Source organism: Amia ocellicauda, chromosome 19 (genome assembly GCF_036373705.1).
Source record: "Amia ocellicauda isolate fAmiCal2 chromosome 19, fAmiCal2.hap1, whole genome shotgun sequence".
NCBI classification, from domain to species: Eukaryota; Metazoa; Chordata; class Actinopteri; order Amiiformes; family Amiidae; genus Amia; species Amia ocellicauda.
In genome coordinates, this window is record NC_089868.1 from 25,145,544 (window position 1) to 25,167,203 (window position 21,660).

General features: G+C 38.5%; 1 protein-coding gene across 1 annotated transcript; it reads right to left on the minus strand.

The window, feature by feature from the left end:
• Positions 1-417: 417 nt before the first annotated feature.
• LOC136714723 (interferon-induced protein 44-like) lies at positions 418-20,591 on the minus strand. The gene is made up of 8 exons (XM_066692328.1): positions 20,528-20,591; positions 20,061-20,110; positions 19,303-19,339; positions 9,031-9,226; positions 6,932-7,084; positions 6,589-6,751; positions 5,592-5,692; positions 418-811 (listed from the first exon to the last, which is right to left on the minus strand). The coding sequence occupies exons 2-8, from the start codon at positions 20,101-20,103 to the stop codon at positions 635-637; spliced, it is 870 nt and encodes a 289-aa protein (XP_066548425.1). The 5' UTR covers positions 20,104-20,110; positions 20,528-20,591; the 3' UTR covers positions 418-634.
• Positions 20,592-21,660: the final 1,069 nt, after the last annotated feature.

Genomic DNA, 21,660 nt, shown 5'->3' on the forward strand with positions numbered 1-21,660 from the left:
TCACCAGAGACGTCAATGCAGTGATATGTTTGGACAAGTCAGTGCAAGTATTACTCCTTTAAAATTTAAAATTAAAAGTAAAATTCAGTCAAGCTCACCAGTCATATAAAAGGTATATGCATCACATTAGTCTGTGGATTAATTTTGATAATAACTCTGCAATGACCACTGTGTGAGTGTGCATAGTTTGAATATACAAAAGTGTGAGTTCTTTTGACTAAAACAATAGAACGTTTGTTTGTTTGTTTTTGTTTGAGGCATTTGTGCCACATTCACATATTAATTACTTTCCGATTCTATGGGGGATCAATTTTGGCAGCTGTATCTTCCTCAACTACTTATGGAAGCTTTTTAGTAAACATTGAAAGTTGAAGGAACACATAAAGACAAGAAAACTAAACAAATGGCACAGAAGGATAAAATGAGATCACTGGTGTGAATTTATTTTGAAGAGGAAATGACTGGTGTTGAATAGTGATGAGCTTATTTTATCTTGCTGGAGGTTATTGCTTTAGGTATATAGAATAAAATGGGTACTAATAGGCTGACTATATCACTATGGAAAATGTGCAGCACTAATATACAGACAGCACTGTGCTGAGAGCTTTTCCCACACACTGCTTTTAAATAAAATTCAACAAAAACCCTGCAGCACATTCTCAAAGCGGTCGCTGGCGAAGTGAAGTATCTGCAGCAGGGCAGTGAGGGTGAGGACGTCAATGTCATCATTCAGGCTGATTTCCTCGTGGTAGTTCGTCACTGGGAGGATGTGAGTGATTGGGATGCCTATCTTCTGACTGCACCTCTGAATCTGAAACACACGGGTGGAGGAGGGGTTTATGAAGCACAATCCCAGTATGCGATACAGCACACAAACACTACAGCATCCTAAAAGGGGGTAACGTGATTATTGATAATTAAGAACTGTTGGTTCATTTCATTGTGTTTTATAAAAAATATAAAATAATAATTTAAGAAATCTATTTTAAGATTTGATTATCAAATAATTATGATTTCTATTGAATCCAGTGCATGAAAAATATCACTGCAAAAATGCAAACCCTTCTTTTCATACAGAATGAGGTCAAGATCTTGAACACTCTAGATCAGGGGTGTCAAACTCATATTAGGTAGTGGTTTTGTTCAAATGAGACCTCATGTGGGCTGGATTATTTTTCGCTAAAATCAATTTGACTCTACACATGGATATTTAGGCTGCTTGCGGATGTATTATTTGAAATCATTCAAGAAGGCCTACAGATACCAATCAATGCATTGTTGGCACATGAAAATAACACACAATGTATTATTACATAAAGCAAAAGAGAACTGCAACAAATACATGTTGAACAGAAAGCATTTTCTTATGCAACATTGACAAGAATACATTTCAAGTAGAAGAGAGAAGTGCAACAAATAGCCGATCATAAGTGCCATAGAAAGCATTTCATACAACTATTAACAACAGTAATTACATATAGTGTTTGAATATCTTAGTAATTCATTAACTATAGATTTGTCCAGAATAGCTGGTTCAGATGGTTCACCCTGGTTAATCCAGCTGCCCTGTGATCAGTAGATTTAGAATCCAGTGCGGTATAGTAGTGAGGCTATGACGTTTTCACTTGCTGGTTTGAGCTCAGATTGAGTGGATACAGTGATTAATATAAACATGGATTCGAAATGGAGACTGAAGAGAGCTCGTTTTGGAAATGCAGTGTATATGAACATGAGTGATTCAGCGGCATCAGTGATACTGGCAATAATAGATAATTCGTGGGTTTGTGCCAGTGTTGTGAAAACATTGTGAGTGAAACGCCAGGTCCAAAGGGCACCGAGTGCTTTTACTCTACTGATCAATACGCGATGCTACTGCACAGTACAGAGTGCAATAGCGCAGCACATCACATGCAAAATAATGATTCATGCACATTATCAGCGGAGGAGCATTTATTGTGATGCTATATATTCATGGAGTAAAAGTGTTCACCTGGAGAGGGCTGTCAAAATGCAGTGTGAGGTACGAGCTCATGCAGGGAAAGTGCAGAAATGTGTCCTGTGTATAACAATAATATTAATGTTTTATGGTCATATTTCAATTTAACTACTCTATTTGTGCCATGTACTGTAAATGTAAATGTTGGATTTGATATTCATGAATAAAACTTCAGAGTTTTTTATACGATGGTTTGCCTGTTAAAGAGCTATCGGTTACAAAGACCGGCTTTGGCGCTTGTAAGTAGTTCGAAATGTAGGCGCTCTAGTGTTATTTAATGTATCATATCATAGAAACCTCTTACCTCTTACTTTGCTTATTACACAGTTGTTGTTTTTTTACCCAAAACTCGGGCCGGATGAAACCTGCTGGCGAGCCACATCTTTGACATCCCTGCTCTAGATAGTGTTTCCTGATATTCCCTGTGCTAACTTGTGCTTTGAATACTATTAATACTAGTAACAATAATAAATGATGGGTGAGTCTAGGTAGATAAAGTGTTGGGGAGCACACCCTGAGAGAAAAGCAACATATTTGGCGGTGTGCAAAGGGGGATTCCAAAAAACTGTTGATCTGGCAGCCTCCTGCAACTGTGGAAGGCACAATCGTCTTGGGTTGGCACTGGAACTCTCCTTCCTACAGCCAAGATGTGCCACTACAGTGTGCGCACCTCCAGCAACACATGAAAAAAGCCTCTTTGCACATGTCTCCACTTCTGACCTTCAGTGCCATAACATCTGGACCGTGGAGTCTGGTGGCGATGGGGTGTCTGGTGACGGGGGCAGGTCTGAATGCACTGGGGGCCCCTAGTCAGACCCCTACACGTCAGCGTCACAGGAAATTGGTTGCTAGCAGCTGGAACAAGTGGCTGAGCAGCACTATTAAGGACCCTGAATGGGAAGGGGCCTAGAAAAGGTGGCCTAAAAATTGCCCACTCACCACACACCTGGATAGGGTTCTGCGCTTCTCGGGTCATTCCTCTCCGCGGTCAAAATAATAAAAGTAATATAATTATTATGTTCAAATTGGCAACATGGAATGTGAGGACCCTCCTGGATTCGGATCGTGACAACAGACCCCAGCAGAGAACAACACCTTCTACTGGAAGGGGTACCCATCTGGTGGACAACATCAGCAAGTGAGGGTCTAGCAATCAAGAACTGCCTCCTACCCAGCCTTACTGAAACACCTGTAGGCATCATTGAAAGGTTAATGTCTCTCCATAGCCCCCTGGCTAAAGAGCGCTACGCTACTCTTCTCAGTGCTTATGCACCTACCCTACCAACATAGAATGAGGCATGAGGGGTGCAGAGTGCTGGACTGATCATTGTATGATCATGGCCAAACTCTACCTAAAAGTATGTCCCCACCAGAAGTCCTGTAAGAAGAGACTGCACTGTGCCCGGCTAAAAAAAAGCTGAGGCAAGGGATAGCGCCGGTCTCTCACAGGAAAGGCTTTGGGAGATGGATCATCTCCTGAGATCAGAGGAACCAGTGTACCAGAAGTGTACCCATGTAAGCTCAGTTCTCTACAAAGCTACTGTATGATCCATAGGCTACAGAGTCCGTAAACATCAAGACTGGTTTGATGAAAACTCAGATTTCGTAATCACTCTACTGGACAACATGCACAAAGCGCATATCTGCTACCCTCTGGCAACAATGGCAAGCATCACATAAGAAAGTGCAGCTAACTTTGCGTGCTCTGCAGAATGATTGGCGGACAAATAAGGCTCTAGAAATAGAAATGTATGCTGATAAAAATTAAATGCATTACTTCTATAACCCTGTTAAATCTATTTATGGGCCCAGAAGCTGCTCCACTACCCCTTTGAAAACAGCTGATGGTCTGAGTCTCCTGAAGGACCAAAACCAGATCCTATTGAGGTGGGCTGAGCACTTTGAAGCCCTTCTCAACCAGCACTCCCCCACAGATAACACCATCCTGGAAGAACTGCCTGTCCACCCAACCATTCAAGACCTCAATAGTCTGCCAACATTTCAAGAGGTCCTATCAGCCATTGGTTCCCTGAAGAACAATAAAAGCCCAGGCCCAGACAGTATCCTGGCACAGCTCCTCAAGCAGGGAGGTTTTTTCTACACTAGTACATCACTGAGGTGACAAGTCCATCTGCGGTAACAACAGGGGGATATCCCTCCTTGCAGTTGCTGGCAAAGTACTGGCCAAGGTGATGCTCCACAGGCTGGTGGATCACGTCACAGAGAATCTGCTGCCAGAATCACAGTGTGGCTTCAAGGAAGAGCACGGTCTGCATAATCTTCAGAGCATGACAACTCCAGAAGTGCCGTGCACAACATCAGGACCTGTTAATGACCTTTGTGCGTGCTGGCACCTGTACTCTTTAACATCTTCCTCCTGTGTGTTACCCAGTTTCTCCACAAGGAGCTTGAGGACAGCAGTGGAGTTGCAGTGGACTTCAGGTTGGATGAGAACCTCTTTAACATGCAGTCTCCAAGGTCTCAATGCAGCGGGTCCTTGAGCTGCAGTATGCAGATGATTGTGCTCTCCTGGCCCACACTACTGATGACCTCTCAGCCGTCCTGCCTGTGGCCATGAAGTCCTACAGCAGGATGGGTTTGACTGTCAATACCACCAAGACAGAGGTGGTCTGCCAATGGAGCACCAACACTTGGCATGACCGTATGCCCCACACTGAGGTACTTGCTAATACCAACTGCAAGAGTATGGAGGCCCTGGTCACATAGCATCAACTGTGCTGGCACATTGTTAGCATACCTCAGTAGTGCCTGCCAAAAAAGATCCCCTACGGCCAGCTACACCATGACTGACACTCTGCGGGAGGACAGAAAAAGCACTACAAAGATCAATTTGGAGAGCACTGCCGGTGACCGCTCCACCTGGTGGCAGCTCTGCCATGACAGCATGTGGTTGGCTGAGGAGGAGAGGAGACTGAAGAGAATGCAGAAAAGATCCAGGAGACATACTACCATGTCTTCCCCACTAACCCTTGTTACACTTGCCCCACATGCAATAAAGTCTGTCACACCTTACAATAAGTACCCAGTATAACTCATGAATTAATATATGAATAACACAGGATAAACACCTGAATATGTCATGCACTTCATCTCAGTTCTTATGTTAATCACATGTATAACAGGGTTAGGGTTAGGCTTTAGGGTTAGGGTAAGTGCAGGTTTATGTGCTCAACATTAGAACTCAGATGATGTTCAGGATATATTGATTTTTAAATCCTATAGTATTAATATATTATGAGTTATACCGGTACCTTATTGTAAAGCGTTACCATAAAATCCGTGGATCACGAATTGGACTTTATAGTCACTAAAGGACCGACCGATAAACTGAGAAGTGGAAGTCATAATCAGACATGGATACCATCAGCCACTGACGAGTGTATACCAAAAATGAATTCCGATTACATATCAACGAATACCTCCAAGGTATTGCCTCATGTTAGTGTGCATATAAACAGTTCTTTGGGAGTCTTCAATTGGATCAAATTCATTCAGATTGACAATATTCTCTGCATGTAAACACAGCCAATGAAGAGCTTGTTCCCAGTTTCCAGCAGCCTCCATCCAAGCCTACCTGTTGTTTGATGTAACTGCTCTTGTACACATTGCAGAGATCTTCCTTGACCAATGGACAGGCTGCGTCCACCTTAGTCAACAGCACCACCTGAGGGAGACCTGAGCAAAAGAGAGCAACATCAGATTTCCCTGCTTTCTCGTGGTTTATACAATCAGGTCAGCACACTCGGTCTGTGGACTACACACCAAAACTTTTGAAGTGATTTTAAGAATTGATTTGAAGTATTAAAATTTGTTTTGATTGTTTTTATTATTGTCATGTAAAATACTTTACCAAATAAAACAGTATTTTACACACCAAAACTGGCCTCCAGCTCTCCAAAACGCATCTATAGGTGTCTCTCTACTGATTTTCATTTTAAATAGACAAAAACAAAGTGTCTGAAAAGTCACTCCCTACTTTTAGTTGTTGTACCTAACAAATTGAATTAAAGGCTATTGAAATACTCATTACAATTTCTGTTACAAGTTAATAATGGCAGAAAACATTGTAATGGGAGAATGAGACAAAATTGCATGAAATTCCAGGGTAGCTCTCAGTTCAAGTTTAGAGAAGGTGCAGATCTTGTGTAGAGTGACTTTTCTGACACTTAAAGGACTGTGAAAGAGGATGAACAACAATTTTGTTTATCATGAATTGACAGACAGAGAGCAACCTTGTATGAATCTAATTTTGAGCATAAAACTCACTCTATGAAATACTAAACTCTAAAGTACATTCTCCTGTTGACAATGACCAATGACCACCTAAACCTTTATATAAAGCTTTGAATAAAACACTGTTGTTTATTGTCATGTGAGCTTGCAGATTTAAAGTTTTGTGCATATATTTTAATATAAATAAATGTAAACTATGATGATTATCCCAGTTAACTCAAGACTAATCGTTTTTTTTCTGGTAATAATTTCAGTTTACTTTGCCATGATTGAGTCTGAACAATGCACAGGTTTTAACAAAGTTTTCAAGAATGGTGTCTCCATTCAGACTGCCTCACCCAAATCATTGAGCTCATTGCGGACTCTCTTCATCTTATCCAGAATATTATCTGACAGGATGCTTAATTGATCCGCTGCCACAATGTAGATGATGCAGTGAGCCTGATCTTTCACAGGGGGTTTCTCACTGGGGTCATGTTTCAGGGGTGATGCAGGATTAAACTTGCAGAGAGAGAGAAAAATTAAAACAGATCATTCATGTTTGCGAATATTTTGCTTTTTTTCTTACAATTTTGTGGGCATATATTAACAACAACAACAACAACAACAAAAACACTTGTATAGGTTTGTCAAAAAACAACTAAGGCTGTTTGATGGTTATAGGATATCAGTTGGATTTACCTCGTATCCGTCTTTCATGTGTCCTTTAGCTGCACTGATGATGTCCTCAGGATGTGTCCCCTGCCCATCTCTGGTCTCCATGCCCATGACGTCACACAGAGCGAAAGGCAGATGCGATCCTGTTTTTTTATCTCTCAAACGGTAGGGAGTAAACTGGATGACAAAAGATAAGCAGGGTTTTCACAGTTATTTGTATTGCATAATATATACTATATAAAGAATACTGGTCTCATCAAGTTTTCATCATTGAGCGGCAGACATTTAAAGCAAAGTTGCGCAACTCAATGTATATCAAAAATATTGATTCAACCATGTGTTGAAATGGGCCGCATATATCTAAAAAATAAGTACATATTCAGCGTAATCTGCAATACTCAAACTCAGGCTGGGATTATTGTTCTATCGGTATATAATTAAGATTGGCTTTTAATTACAATTAACTTTTGTATACTACTACTGTTAATAATAATAATAATATGAGTACACACTCAAGGCATAGTCAAACAAAGCATAATTGACTTACTCAGTGGGACTACTAAATGGATTTATTTATTTATTGATGTAGTCATTCATTTTTGTAATGAGAAGCTAGTAAATATGAAACGATGCTTAAATACGAAACGAAACAGTCTGGGCAACAGGACGACTTTTGCATACATTTCGATTCTTATTTCTAGGATGTTTGTACATTGTCTCAGCGGGACACTGTGTGAAGCCTGCATGCTTAGATTCAAAGTGTATCCTAGTTTTATGTTATACGTCTTGCAAACTTGCAGGTAGACGATGAGCAAAGCTTAGCGTTTTCGTTTGTGCAGAAGAACTCAATGCTCTTTTTGGATGCTGCAACTTTTCTTTTTCACTGACTTCTGTGGTGTTGTTATCGTTTCACATCCATTTTTCTTTTTAAGACAAACTTAATCTTTTGGACTACCATGTTAATTGAGATTAGAAGTGTTTTTACTTGTACTGTAGAAGAGAAGCGCCTGATACGGTCAGACTCGGAGCACACAGCATGTTTTAGTGAGATTAGTTGCTAATGTGACAGCTGTAGTTTTTTCTACAGTCCTGTATTCCTGGCTCGTACATTTATATTATCTAGTACTTTCTTCTATTTGTGCACATTTATTTTCTGTACTAACTTGTATCATATTTTAATTGTCTGTATCCTTTCTTAATATTTTTTTCCCTTCTAAAATACAAAACCCAAGCTAAATGGAAAGTATTAAATCGGCCGCAATCATATGATAAATGGGGCGCATGCGGGTCGTGGGTTGAGTGTCCCTGATCTAAAGAATGATTTTGTATGATTTCCACAGTTAAATACATTATATTCTGAATAGGATCATTACAAGTGTGTTTACAGCTGAGCAGCACTAGATCAGTTAAAGACACTTTAAGACTTCTGCACTGGGAGATCAGAGCTCTTCACAAGAACAAATACCCAGGACACTGAAACACTTTACTCACTGAAGACAGCATTGAACTTTCAGTTATTAATAGGAAATATATCCCCACCAATCAATCGAAACATTGCCATGACATGCCATGCCATATTGAGTCATCTGAGCTCTCCAAACCACTGTCACGGCTGGCTATTAACCCATGACAGTAAGGGAGACCACACTTAGGGAAAAAGACTTATAACAAATGTTTTATTGAACTGAACTTAATATAACAAAACAAAAACATAAAACAAAATGATGAAATGTAAAAGTATAATGCAAAGCAACACAAATCTAAACATGTTCGCTGGGAGAGAGACCTCCCATGTGCTCAAGCCAGCAGACTTTTATCCCCTGCCTGAGACACACCAGTGGAAGATATCAAGCTGATGAGCCTCTAACTCCACCCACCACCGTCCTGGAAGGGGAAAACCCCAAACACAGCAGACGAAGCAAGAGAGCCGTCACACTCTAAATGTAAAATAAAACCATTCTGTGTCCTCATTTGTGTCACAGTTCTGCAGTGATTGCTGTATCACGCTCTGGTGCTCTGTGTTACAAATTAATTTAAAACACATCTTTATAGGGATTTATATGCACAGGATTGTTCATTCACTGTAATTAAAATTGTACTTTGTACTTCAGGTTCCTACTAACCTTCTTGGTAACACTCGTACTGCCCACACCAACTATTGCCCGGGATACGATGCGTTCCTGGAAGATGGATCCAACTGTGTTGAGGAAACTGGACTTCCCAGCGCTGATCTGCCCGTGCATCAGGATCCTGAATTCTGACCATTCCTCCCCTGGTGGCTTTAAATTCCTGATTTCCTTCATCAGCCTCTCTTTCTCCCTGATGACAAGACAAACTTTATAAAGGATAGCAGAGCTCTGTACACAACCAAGCAAAATACAGCACAGGGATGCCATCTGTGACATCAGAATATGTATTTATGGGTGATTCTTCAAGTCTCAAAGGAATATTTTATTAATAATGTCTTATATATATAATGCAAATATTGACAGTAATACAAGAAGGTTTTCTTCATCTATGTCAATTCATATTTTTCTGTATGTTTTTTATATACTTATCTGTGTATATTTTTTTTATTTTTACTTCTCCCTTCTCAGATTTTTCTATTTGTTTTGTATTTTATTGGTAATCCTTCATGTTTATGTAAAAATAAGAATACATTAAACCATGTAGTATTGAATTGTATGTGCTTTTTCTTATTTGTTTTGTCAAAACATGATTGCCCCTTAGTTTTGCCATCATTACCAACACAATGCACAAACTACAGAACAATAAAGTATAAAAATGCATCTATTTGGTCACATGCAGTTGAGGAAGTCACAACAAAGCGCATGGAGATGATGGAGGGAGCGTCTTGATATCATGTCTTTCATATGAAGAAAATTGAAGATACACTACCAGTCAAAAAATTTAGAACACCCCCATTTTTCCAGTTGTTATTGAAATTTAAGCAGTGAAGTCTAGTGAATAACCTGAAATGGTACAACGGTAAGCGATAAACTGCCAGAGTTTAGGTTACCAAAAACTGTACATGTCAGAGTTATATACTGTGTTACAAAACCCTCTTAAGCATTATTTGGCAGTGTTATGTGCAGCTCCTGTGCATAGGAGGAGGTATTAAAGGAACTAGCAGAATTAAAAACAAACAAATCACCTGGGCCAGATGGTATATTTCCACAGTAGTTAAAGAAATTAGGGAAATTATTTATAGGCTGCTAATATTCCAAATATTCCAAATGACTGGAAGACAGCAAATGTCAAACCAATCCACAAGAAAGGGGACAAAACTGAGCCAGGAAATTACAGACCAATCAGTCTCACCTGCATCACTTGTAAAATGCTGGATAAAATGATTAGACAGAAAATAGAGGAGCATCTTAATGAAAACCATATTCTTGGAGATAGTCAACATGGGTTTAGACGAGGCAGATCTTACTAATTTATTAGAGTTCTTCGAATATGCAACTGCAGCTGTAGATCATGTGAAAGCATATGATATGATATACTTAGATTTCCAAAAAGCTTTTGATAAGGTTCCACAACAAAGACTGATCCTCAAATTGGAAGCTGTAGGCATTCAGGGAAATGTAAGTAGATGGATTATGAACTGGTTGATGTAGAGTAGGGGTGGCACGATGGTGCCTCACAGCTCCACGGTCCTGGGTTCGAGTCTCAACTCAGGGGCCTGTCAGTGTGCGTTTGCATATTCTCCCCGTGTCCGTGTGGATTTACTCCGGTTTCCTCCCACTGTCCAAAGACATGAGGGTTAGGTTGATTGGTTACTCTAAATTGCCCTGTGTGTATGTTGCCCAGCGATGGACTGGTGTCCTGTCCTGGGTATTTGCCTGACGGGATTGGCTCTGGTGTCCCCGCGACCCTGAGTGGTTTTGAAAATGGATGGGTGATGTACAGGAAACAGAGGGTATTGATTAGAGGAGTCGCTTCTAACTGGCACGAGGTTGTTAGTGGAGTTCCACAGGGATCAGTACTAGGGCCTTTGCTTTTTCTAATCTATATTAATGATCTGGACAGTAGGATAGTTAGCAAACTTGTCAAATTTGCAGATGATACTAAAATAGGTGGCTCAGCAGATACAATCTCGGCAGCACAGGCTATTCAGAGGGACTTAGATAACATTCAGTTGTTGGCCGACACCTGGCAGATGAAATTCAATGTGGACAAGTGCAAGGTAATACATGCAGGTAACAGAAATGTCCACTATACTGACACTATGGGAGGAATAGAACTAGATGAAGTAAAACATGAGAAAGACCTAGGAGTCTATGTGGACTCCTCACTTTCTCCATCCAAACAATGTGGGGAAGCAATAAAAAAGGCAAACAATGTTAGGGTATATTGTCAAAAGTGTAGAATTGAGCACAAGGGCAGTGAAGTTCAGACTGTACAATGCACTAGTTAGAGCTCATCTGGATACTGTGGACAGTTCTGGGCTCCACACTTCAAGAAAGATATCGCTGCTCTAGAGGCAGTTCAGAGGAGAGCAACCAGACTTATTCCAGGTCTGAAGGGAAAGTCCTACTGAGAGACTGAGGACCTGAACCTTTTCACCCTGGAACAGAGGAGACTACGTGGGGACTTGATCCAAGTCTTCAAAATCATGAAAGGCATTGACCACATCAAACCAGAGGAGCTTTTCCAGATCAGCAGGGACACACGCACCCGGGGACACAAATAGAAATTGGGCTTCAAGGCGTTCAAGACAGAAAACAGGAGACGCTTCTTCACACAGAGAGGCGTCACAATCTGAACAAACTCCCCAGCGATGTGGCTGACGAGACAATGTGGGAGCATTCAAAAACAGACTGGATAGGATCCTTGATCACTTAGTTATTAATGGACACCAGACGAGCACGATGTGGCGAATGGCCTCCTCTCGATTGGACACGGTCTCATGTTCTTATAGAAGTTACACTGTATTCCTACAATGCGCACATTGTTTGAATGCATATTCTCTTGACTACCAGCGTGTTTCATTCTCAAACACATCCGATTCACAGTGTCCGTGTCACCTGCCGTCACCCCCAAGGTGTTCTTAAAATGTTGACCGGTAATGTAAATATTCGTAATCATGGGGTTATGTTTATTATGTGTCATTACCATCACATTGTATCTTGTAACTGAATTAAAATTAAAACATATATGTTATATTTTGATAATATTAAAGTTTACCAAGAGATGCTTGTGCAGTATTATGTACTAGGCCTGAAATCCTAGATACTTCACAAACATCCATTAACATCATGGTATGAAAATAATACAACTAACATGTACAAAGTATAAAGGTTGTGTCATTACCAGAACATTCCTGTAATTATCCAAACATGTCTTTACACATGACAATCATTATCCCGACAGTCACTATTTATTCATCCTTCTAATATACCTTATATATCATATCCATGTTAAACATATTAAGGTAACTGTAATGACCGCCATCCCCCTTTTGTTTGTCTTTAATTATTTTTTGTTTTACGTCTCCACTAGAAGGCGTACGTAAGGGGATTTTGTAACACAGAAGAGAGTTCATATGTGTTACACAAAGAAACTCTAAATATCATTTAAATATGTGAATATGTTTTGTTTTAGTAACCCTTTGGAAAGCGGAGCGAGTTTTATGGTGTTTTGAGGTGATTTGCGTTCAATACAGTGTTGCAGAGGAATGTGATGCATGAAAATAATTGAATTCAAACAAAGGCATTCTTGAACGTTTAATTCAACTTAAGCAAAATAAACAAAGACTCCCATAGGAAACTCTCTGCCTCCTTCTTTCGATGCCAAAGGGCCGCTACAGTAACACTTTAAAAAAATAGGAAAATGTAATTATATATATTTAAAAATAATGTAAATGGCTATCAATAATAATAATAATAATAATAATAATAATAATAATAATAATAATAATAATAAATGAATTGCTTAGAACAAAAATATAAAAAGTCCCATCTTTAAAAAAGATATGGTTTTAAAGCAGTGTCCCATATATATATATATATATATATATATATATACACTCACCTAAAGGATTATTAGGAACACCATACTAATACTGTGTTTGACCCCCTTTCGCCTTCAGAACTGCCTTAATTCTACGTGGCATTGATTCAACAAGGTGCTGAAAGCATTCTTTAGAAATGTTGGCCCATATTGATAGGATAGCATCTTGCAGTTGATGGAGATTTGTGGGATGCACATCCAGGGCACGAAGCTCCCATTCCACCACATCCCAAAGATGCTCTATTGGGTTGAGATCTGGTGACTGTGGGGGCCAGTTTAGTACAGTGAACTCATTGTCATGTTCAAGAAACCAATTTGAAATGATTCGACCTTTGTGACATGGTGCATTATCCTGCTGGAAGTAGCCATCAGAGGATGGGTACATGGTGGTCATAAAGGGATGGACATGGTCAGAAACAATGCTCAGCTAGGCCGTGGCATTTAAACGATGCCCAATTGGCACTAAGGGGCCTAAAGTGTGCCAAGAAAACATCCCCCACACCATTACACCACCACCACCAGCCTGCACAGTGGTAACAAGGCATGATGGATCCATGTTCTCATTCTGTTTACGCCAAATTCTGACTCTACCATCTGAATGTCTCAACAGAAATCGAGACTCATCAGACCAGGCAACATTTTTCCAGTCTTCAACTGTCCAATTTTGGTGAGCTTGTGCAAATTGTAGCCTCTTTTTCCTATTTGTAGTGGAGATGAGTGGTACCCGGTGGGGTCTTCTGCTGTTGTAGCCCATCCGCCTCAAGGTTGTACGTGTTGTGGCTTCACAAATGCTTTGCTGCATACCTCGGTTGTAACGAGTGGTTATTTCAGTCAAAGTTGCTCTTCTATCAGCTTGAATCAGTCGGCCCATTCTCCTCTGACCTCTAGCATCAACAAGGCATTTTCGCCCACAGGACTGCCGCATACTGGATGTTTTTCCCTTTTCACACCATTCTTTGTAAACCCTAGAAATGGTTGTGCGTGAAAATCCCAGTAACTGAGCAGATTGTGAAATACTCAGACCGGCCCGTCTGGCACCAACAACCATGCCACGCTCAGAATTGCTTAAATCGCCTTTCTTTCCCATTCGGACATTCAGTTTGGAGTTCAGGAGATTGTCTTGACCAGGACCACACCCCTAAATGCATTGAAGCGACTGCCATGTGATTGGTTGGTTAGATAATTGCATTAATGAGAAATTGAACAGGTGTTCCTAATAATCCTTTAGGTGAGTGTATATGTGTGTGTGTGTGTGTGTGTGTGTGTGTGTGTGTGTGTGTGTGTAATTAAACAGTTTCACTGTTCATTACATGAATTGTAACTTTGTATATTAAATTAAAATAGACTTTTACAATTGTGATGGAAATTACTTTTTTCACATGGACCTCATGAAAATGATTTTAAATGTATACATTCTAAAATGAATAAGTGACTGCTGGTCATAGCATCCTTTTTGTAATAAATGTAGCTAATATTTTAGAATTGAAATATTCTATTTTGAACCACTTTGATTTGTAATCATTATGTTTTGGTCAAAATGCTTGTAGTTGAAGAATCACCCTTATATTCACTTTTGTGTTTAAAACAAAAACATATTACAGTCAAGTTCAGATTATTCCTTACGTGCCACTGAACAAGAGTTCAGCAGAAACTATGGGCTCAAATTAGTGACATAAGTAATGAATTTAAAATACAAAATATTGTAAACAAAAAAAATAAAGTTGAGAAAAAATTGATCAAAAATAAAACAATAAAAAGCAAAATGTATAGAATTGTAATCAAAAATAATTATATCAAATACATGAGGGCGGAGCTTAGAGGGAGGCGTGTGTCATGGCTCTCCATTGGTCCAGTAGGTTTGAGTGACAGTTCTTCCTAACCCAATCAGTGAGCAGGTGAGCTGATCTGACTGTCACCACTATACTCAGTGGTGCAACTACACTGTGAAAAATCAGTCATGGTTCTTATAATTTTCACACACAAAAAAATAACGTGAAAATTAAAATTAATTTGTAAATTTAATTAATAAAATTGTGGTTTAGTGTTTGATATAAAATATTGAGATTTTTCACTAATAAAACCAAGAGATACATTTTCCTCTTTTATTTAAGGAAATTTCTGCAATTTTAAGGCTAATAAATATAAGCTAAAAAAATTAAGGAAAGAAGGCTACCTATTTATTTTAAGAGAATTAGTTCAATTGTGCAGTTTTATTTAGAGACACCATTTTCATTTGAAAGTGAACGGCAGTGATCAGACGACATTTTGGCGGAGCGGTCGAACGTCATTACATTAAAAGGTAAGCCTTATTAAATTATACGTTTCTTATCATTTCTTAAATACTCTTTCAGAATAGACCAGTTGTGTTCACTGTAATTCAGGAACATCGCTGACGACGTCGCATATTTTAGTTGTCTCATGTCGATGCCTATTCTGACAAGTTGATGAGTTGAATCAGGTGTCTTAAATTAAGGAAATCCAATATTTGACTTGTTTTGTGAAGAAAATGCGAACGATTGTCTTATCTCCAATGCATTTGTACATTTTGTTACATTTAGAAATGCAACTCCCCACCTTGGAATTATAAGGTTCTATCTGCAATCTGAGCGGTTTTGAGATATTGAACTTCAAAGATTTTGTATTCCATATAGCAAAAATGATATGGGGAACAATCACTTTCTGCTTGGAATTATAAGGTTCTATCTTGCAAAACATCAATTGAAGCAATAATTTCCAAGAAACACAAACAGATTACTTATAATTTGTTTTAAAACATTAAATTAGTGTTGTAACAATGTGTCGACATGTATGAGAAAGTTAAATTTAATGTTTTCTATGACAACTCATTATTTTCTGGTTCAAGTTAAGCATAAAAGGCAGTGCTAAATATTTTGTCCAGTGTAGATGTTAATTTTAGGTAGGAATATGGTGGGTAATTAAACAGATTATTGCAGGAACCGTTAGTTAAAGTTTATTTTGGTTTAGATAGAAAGCAGCTACTGTAATCTGACCAGGACTTTATTCCACAGAAAGTGGGACAGTTAAATGGCTTTCTCTCTAGAGATCAGTATGGATTGAAAAGTTTGTTTGATGTTGACTTGAGAAAGAATAGCCAGAAGAGAGAGAGAGAGAGAGAGAGAGAGAGAGAGAGAGAGAGAGAGAAGAATTATGAGATAGAGAGATAGATAGAATTAGAGAGATGGACAGATAGATAGAATTCGATAAATAGACAGATAGATAGATAGATAGATAGATAGATAGATAGATAGATAGATAGATAGATAGATAGATAGATGGGGTTCTGGTTCAACTTTGTAGACAGAACCTTTTTGTTTTCTAAATAAAAAGTCTTAAAATGTACACAATAAAAAAAAAAAACGTCACATAATGTACATAAGTTGTCACAGAATAAGAATATGTGAATAACTCAATTTTGACAAAAATGTCAGATAGAACCTTATAATTCCAAGGGGACGAACTTGAACAATACTTATTTTCAATTAAATTGTCTAAAACTACTGTGAAAATATTTAACACAAATGAGATTTTTGTCAGCCACTATATGAAAAAAAGGTTACACTTTATTTTGGTGGTCCACTTTAGAAATTCTACTGACTATAAGTAACTTTGCAACTACATGTCAATGTAATCTATTAACCCTAACCTAACAGTTTACTTGCAGTCTACTAATACTCTAACGAGAGTAGTTACTTACAGTTAGTAGAATGTCTAAAGTGGACCAACAAAATAGTGTAACCAAAAAAAAAAATTAGGTTATATCTTTCAGTCCTCAAACCCAAAAGGGGTGATGTAAGGCAGAGTGTAATCTCATTTATATGTAACAGAGACCAGCTAGTAAGAGCTGTGTGAGTAAACCTCACTCCACTTGGCCTCAAGAGGTGCCCCAGTGCCTGATGCTAGAGGCTATGATCTTTAGCGTCCTTGTAAGTGCACCCACCTCCAATGCCGGTGACGCTGGTTCAAATTCTGCTTGGAGCGGTGCGAGTAGGACCAGTTACATTTACAGCTCGGGATCAACATCAGAATAAGTAAACTGAAAATTAGAATTAATGTGGGGGCTGTTTTACATTATGAATGCACTATATTCCTCATGTAAACATGGTTTATTTACAGTTTCCCCCCCCCTGCACTAGTGTCACCAAATGTCATTTTAATTTTTATTTTTCCCTGAATACACCCTCTGTCATTGGTGAAACTGTATTTGAGCTTGTTATTTTGACAGTCTGTGTGGTCCACTGAAACATATTTTTACTTCAAGTTGTCTTAGCATTTTAAGCTGTTATAAGAAAAATGTTTCAAAATGTTTGTTTACAACTGTACACAAATCAACTTTATAATTATCGAAATTATAGATAGACAGACAAGATAAAAAAATGTATTTAATGTTTGTTTTACAGTGTGACAATGCAGCAAGATCTCCTGCCGCATATAATGAAAATTGCCATCTGCAAGAGGGATGATCAGGAGGACGTCAGCATCATCTTGGAGGGGGTGCAAGTAATGGCTGGCTTGGAAAATCTGGCTAGAGCCTGTGCTGTTCTTCCTGGACTGACGTATGCACTAAACCTCACCTACCCGAAAGAACTGAGGCACATATTTGAGGCCTTTCAGAAGCTCTTCTTAGAACTGGATGTGTGCAAGTTTTCCCCCAAATTACTAAAACTTAAAAACAAACTCATGTCTTAGATGAGAGACAAAGCATTATTACCAACTTCTGGTGAAAAAAAACTGCACTGATTGAGCGTTTGATACTGTTCTACATGATTGTTGTTCATACAAGCTTTTAGCTAGTATAAATGGATTTATACGTTTTGCTACATGTTGTAATTAAAAAGTTTTAGTCCAGAATGTGACTTTTATCACAGAAACAAATTTGTATGCACATGTTTTTGTGTAACAAAATTATGTTTCTCAATGACATGGGAAATGTAGATTTTTTTTCATGTATTAAAACTGCTGCTTACATTTTATATATATTTGTATTATTTGTTATTTACGGTTACAGTCCAAAAAGACAATAAAAGCATGTTTGTCAACAAAAACTGCATTATGTATCATAATTTTATAATTAAGTCATTTTAATTAATACAAATGAGTAAATTTTACTTGATTTATTTTTGAGACAACATAAAATAAAAAAGAACATTCCACTAATAATATTAAATTCATCGTGTGCCATAGACTAAATAATTTAGGAAATTTTACTTAATTTATTTGGGTAGATTTCACCTTAAAATCTTAAAAACTACTCAAAAATAATATGTGTAATAATGTTACCATATTTTTGTTTAAGTAGATTGCATTTTTTACAGTGTACATGACTTTGGAATTTAATTATAAACAAAGCATGTTTTTAATTAAAGTTATAGACAATCGTTTTCTACATATTACATATGTGTTAATTTTAAACAGCCTTTATTCTCATCTTTATCAATGGTGCCAGTGATTTTGTAGATGACTGTGCATATGTGTTTATGTGTGTGTGTTTCTTACCTAAACATAAACTGGGACATCACATGCTCTTAATGAATACGATGCCCCTCCATCTGCCTCTTGCTAAATGATGTGAGCTCCATCAGTCTGGCGCTGTGTTATCTGAGCAGCTGAATTAAAGTGCTCTGCAGGTGACATTAATATGAACATGATATTAACATGTCACTGTGCACGGAGCCGGTGAGTGCTGTGTTGTGTGTCAGTGCTGTATGTTGGGCTCAATGGCGGTGATCAGTGATTGCGCAGCTCTCGGCTGCAGGTCTGCGCAGACAGGGGTTTAATGAGTCGCTGAACCGGCGCTGCTGCCGAAACCGAGACGGTCGACACCATCCAGACCAGCCCACCTGCGCACTGATTGGGTCAGAAGAACCGTCACTCAACATACTGGACCAATGGAGAGCCTCTGTCTAAGCCCCGCCCTCACGGCGAAACAGTGACGATACTCGTAAACGGAGATAAAAACCGAAAGTAAAGAAACGGCGAAAGCAAAGATCGCAGCATCGCAACCAAAGACAGGGACTGCAGTGTCTCCTTTATTATTCCCTTTCAATATATATGATTTTGTTTTTTATATAATTATTTTAGTTTACAATTCTGTACATTTTGCTTTCGATTGTTTTATTTTTGATTCTCAACTTTTTTTGTTTGTTTACAATATATATATATATATATATATATATATATATATATATATATATATATTTAAAATTCTATACTTTTGGCACTAATTTGGGCCCATAAGAAACACAGTGTTTTTTATGTATTAAATATCTACATATTACAAATTTCAACGTTGAATTTGATTTTTTTAAATTATTTTTCTCTCTTTTGCAGATCACTAAATACATGCAGTATATTATACTTACGTGTTTCCCCAGGTCATCCTCCTCCACTGAGCACATTCTGAAATAAATGATAGACGTGTGAAAGAGATCACTGTGCCTTTGTGGCTCGTATTGCTGAACTTTCTACAGTCCACTTCATCTTGCATCAGACTTGATTTGTGTTTGTATTATTGAAGGGGATTTAATTCTTATTAAAGTAATGGTGTCTGCATTGCAATTCAGACGTGTTCTAGGCATTTTAGGATCACAGTATGCGCACATTGTGCCTGCGCTTCTCACACGATGGCAGTTTTAAGTCCCTATAGTGTTTTGTGTGAATGGACACATGCATTGACTGGCGGGAGTCTGTCCTCAAACAGGAAGTCTAGAAACGTCCCTGACCCCCCAGTGTAATGGAGTTGCGGTGCTGTCAGCGCAGTTTCCTCCGGTCGGGCAGGTGCGGGACCGGGACTCTGGAGGAAGAACTGAGGAAGACTCGTCCCTTATGTGTGTATTGTGAGCAGGACAGCAGCACCGCGTCTCTCCCCAGCGCTCAGCCTCTCTGTCCTGTCAGCTCAGTGTCAATGGCCAGGCAATCAGTCTCAGCCGGTTTAACATCTCTATAACATTCCAGTTTAGTAATTGATTTTGTTTAATTGTTCCAATGTTCAACGCATGCGTTTATGTATTTTTTATCAGTTTCTGTCATTTTTTTAAATTGCATATCTGTATATTATATATCTAGGGAGAGGGACAGTTTGGTATAGGCTATCAAAACTCTATTCAGTGCAGGGTCTTACCTTGGGGGGGTGTGGAGGCTTGTTTAGATTTTTCATTACCCATCTCTGCTCTGAAATAAAATTGTATTTAGACACAGACATATTGCACAGGAATCCATTTAACAACAACATATAATATTCTCTAAATGATTAGGATATTTATATAAGTTAAAAAATGTATTTACACAAACACAAAAGTTCTACCTGTAGAAATTTCAAATCATTTGATATTCTACTCCTGCAATTGTAGAGTATTTGAATATTTGATCCCTAATTAAAAAACAAAAACGCTTAAAAGTATGCAAGCTATAATTTGCAACAGAATTTTAAAAGCTCCTTTAAATAGTACATTATTTAAATCTACTTTCACAACTCATAAAAGACACTCTCTGTTTTTTAAACAAGCAAAGTGCAACAGAGTTTGAAAAGTAATGTATAATTCTGGTTAGAAAGCAAATGTATATTAGTCAATCATGTAACTGACTTACCAGTTAGACGTTCTTGAGCTGCTGTGGATGCTGCCGATAGAATCAGGTGAATTTATATCTTCACAGAGGAGCACTGAGGTCCAATCAGACAGTGAATTATAAAAATGAAACTTTTTGAGATTGGTTGTCCACACAATTGTGTCTGATAATGCTGAGGAGAAAGAGAAGGGGGGCAGGACTGTGATACATGGTTTTTGTTTCACTTTTAATGGAAACAGATACATAGTTCCCTGTGTCAGTGTTGTATTTCTGTTTTCTTGCTGCTGCTGAGAGTGGCTCAGTACCTCTGATCCACTGGCACAATACTGGCAGTGAGTTGGTTGTGTTTGGTTATTGGCTGGAGTTGCGGTTCAGCTTTGTTGACAACACACCACTGCAACAGCGCTGGGATAGTTTCAACACATATTCAGTTACAGACTACTTTATTTTGAATATTCTCTCTGATGCAAAACCTCACTCCCATTCACTACCATAAGCAGGTTACATTTAGATCACTTTTGGAATCTATTTTTAAATACAAAGTGTATTGCAATTCCAGCCAATTTGATGTTCATGTCATGAATCAGAGTCCACAGATTATCACACATTCGCAGGGTGCACATAGGTGTAACACACTAGAACTGTCAACCCCAAGGCAGACTAATAAGAACACGGTTAGCAGGTATCAGTCATAATCATTGACTGTAGGTGAGTGTTTTATTACGTGATGAAGGCCCTTCTAACACAGAGCAAGAAACTCAGAAAGCCTAAAGATAACCAATTGTCTCAAAGAAAAAATATAAATAAAATGTGAATATAATCATATGGTCGGCTACATGAAAGGCATCTCCGTTAAACCTGCCCTTGGATTTTCATCTTATTGAAGGGATTTTTATTTTCTGGAAGCATCTGTTTTTCCCCTCTGCAGCAGCAATGCTTTTCTGTAGAAAGTGTTTTCTCTATGAAAGACAGGTCTTGCCAATCTGTCCCCCTGCTTTCATTCATAGGGAAACCCTCTACACACTGTATTGTGCAAAATGTCACTTTGCTCTTCACACAGAGGTGTGTTCCCTGACCCCAGCCTGTGGCAGGGCCAGGCTCCTAGGTTTATGAGTTCCAATTCTTCCAGTTCTTTATTTTAAAAATGAAGTATT

Excerpts from the sequence above, each read along its gene's own strand:
- LOC136714723 (XM_066692328.1), bottom strand. The coding sequence starts at position 20,103 with ATGGGTAATGAAAAATCTAAACAAGCCTCCACACCCCCCCAAG. Across the intron at positions 9,227-19,302 it reads AGGATGACCTGGGGAAACAC|GGAGAAAGAGAGGCTGATGA; the intron begins GTAAGTATAATA and ends TCTTGTCATCAG. Across the intron at positions 6,752-6,931 it reads ACATGAAAGACGGATACGAG|TTTAATCCTGCATCACCCCT; the intron begins GTAAATCCAACT and ends TCTCTCTGCAAG.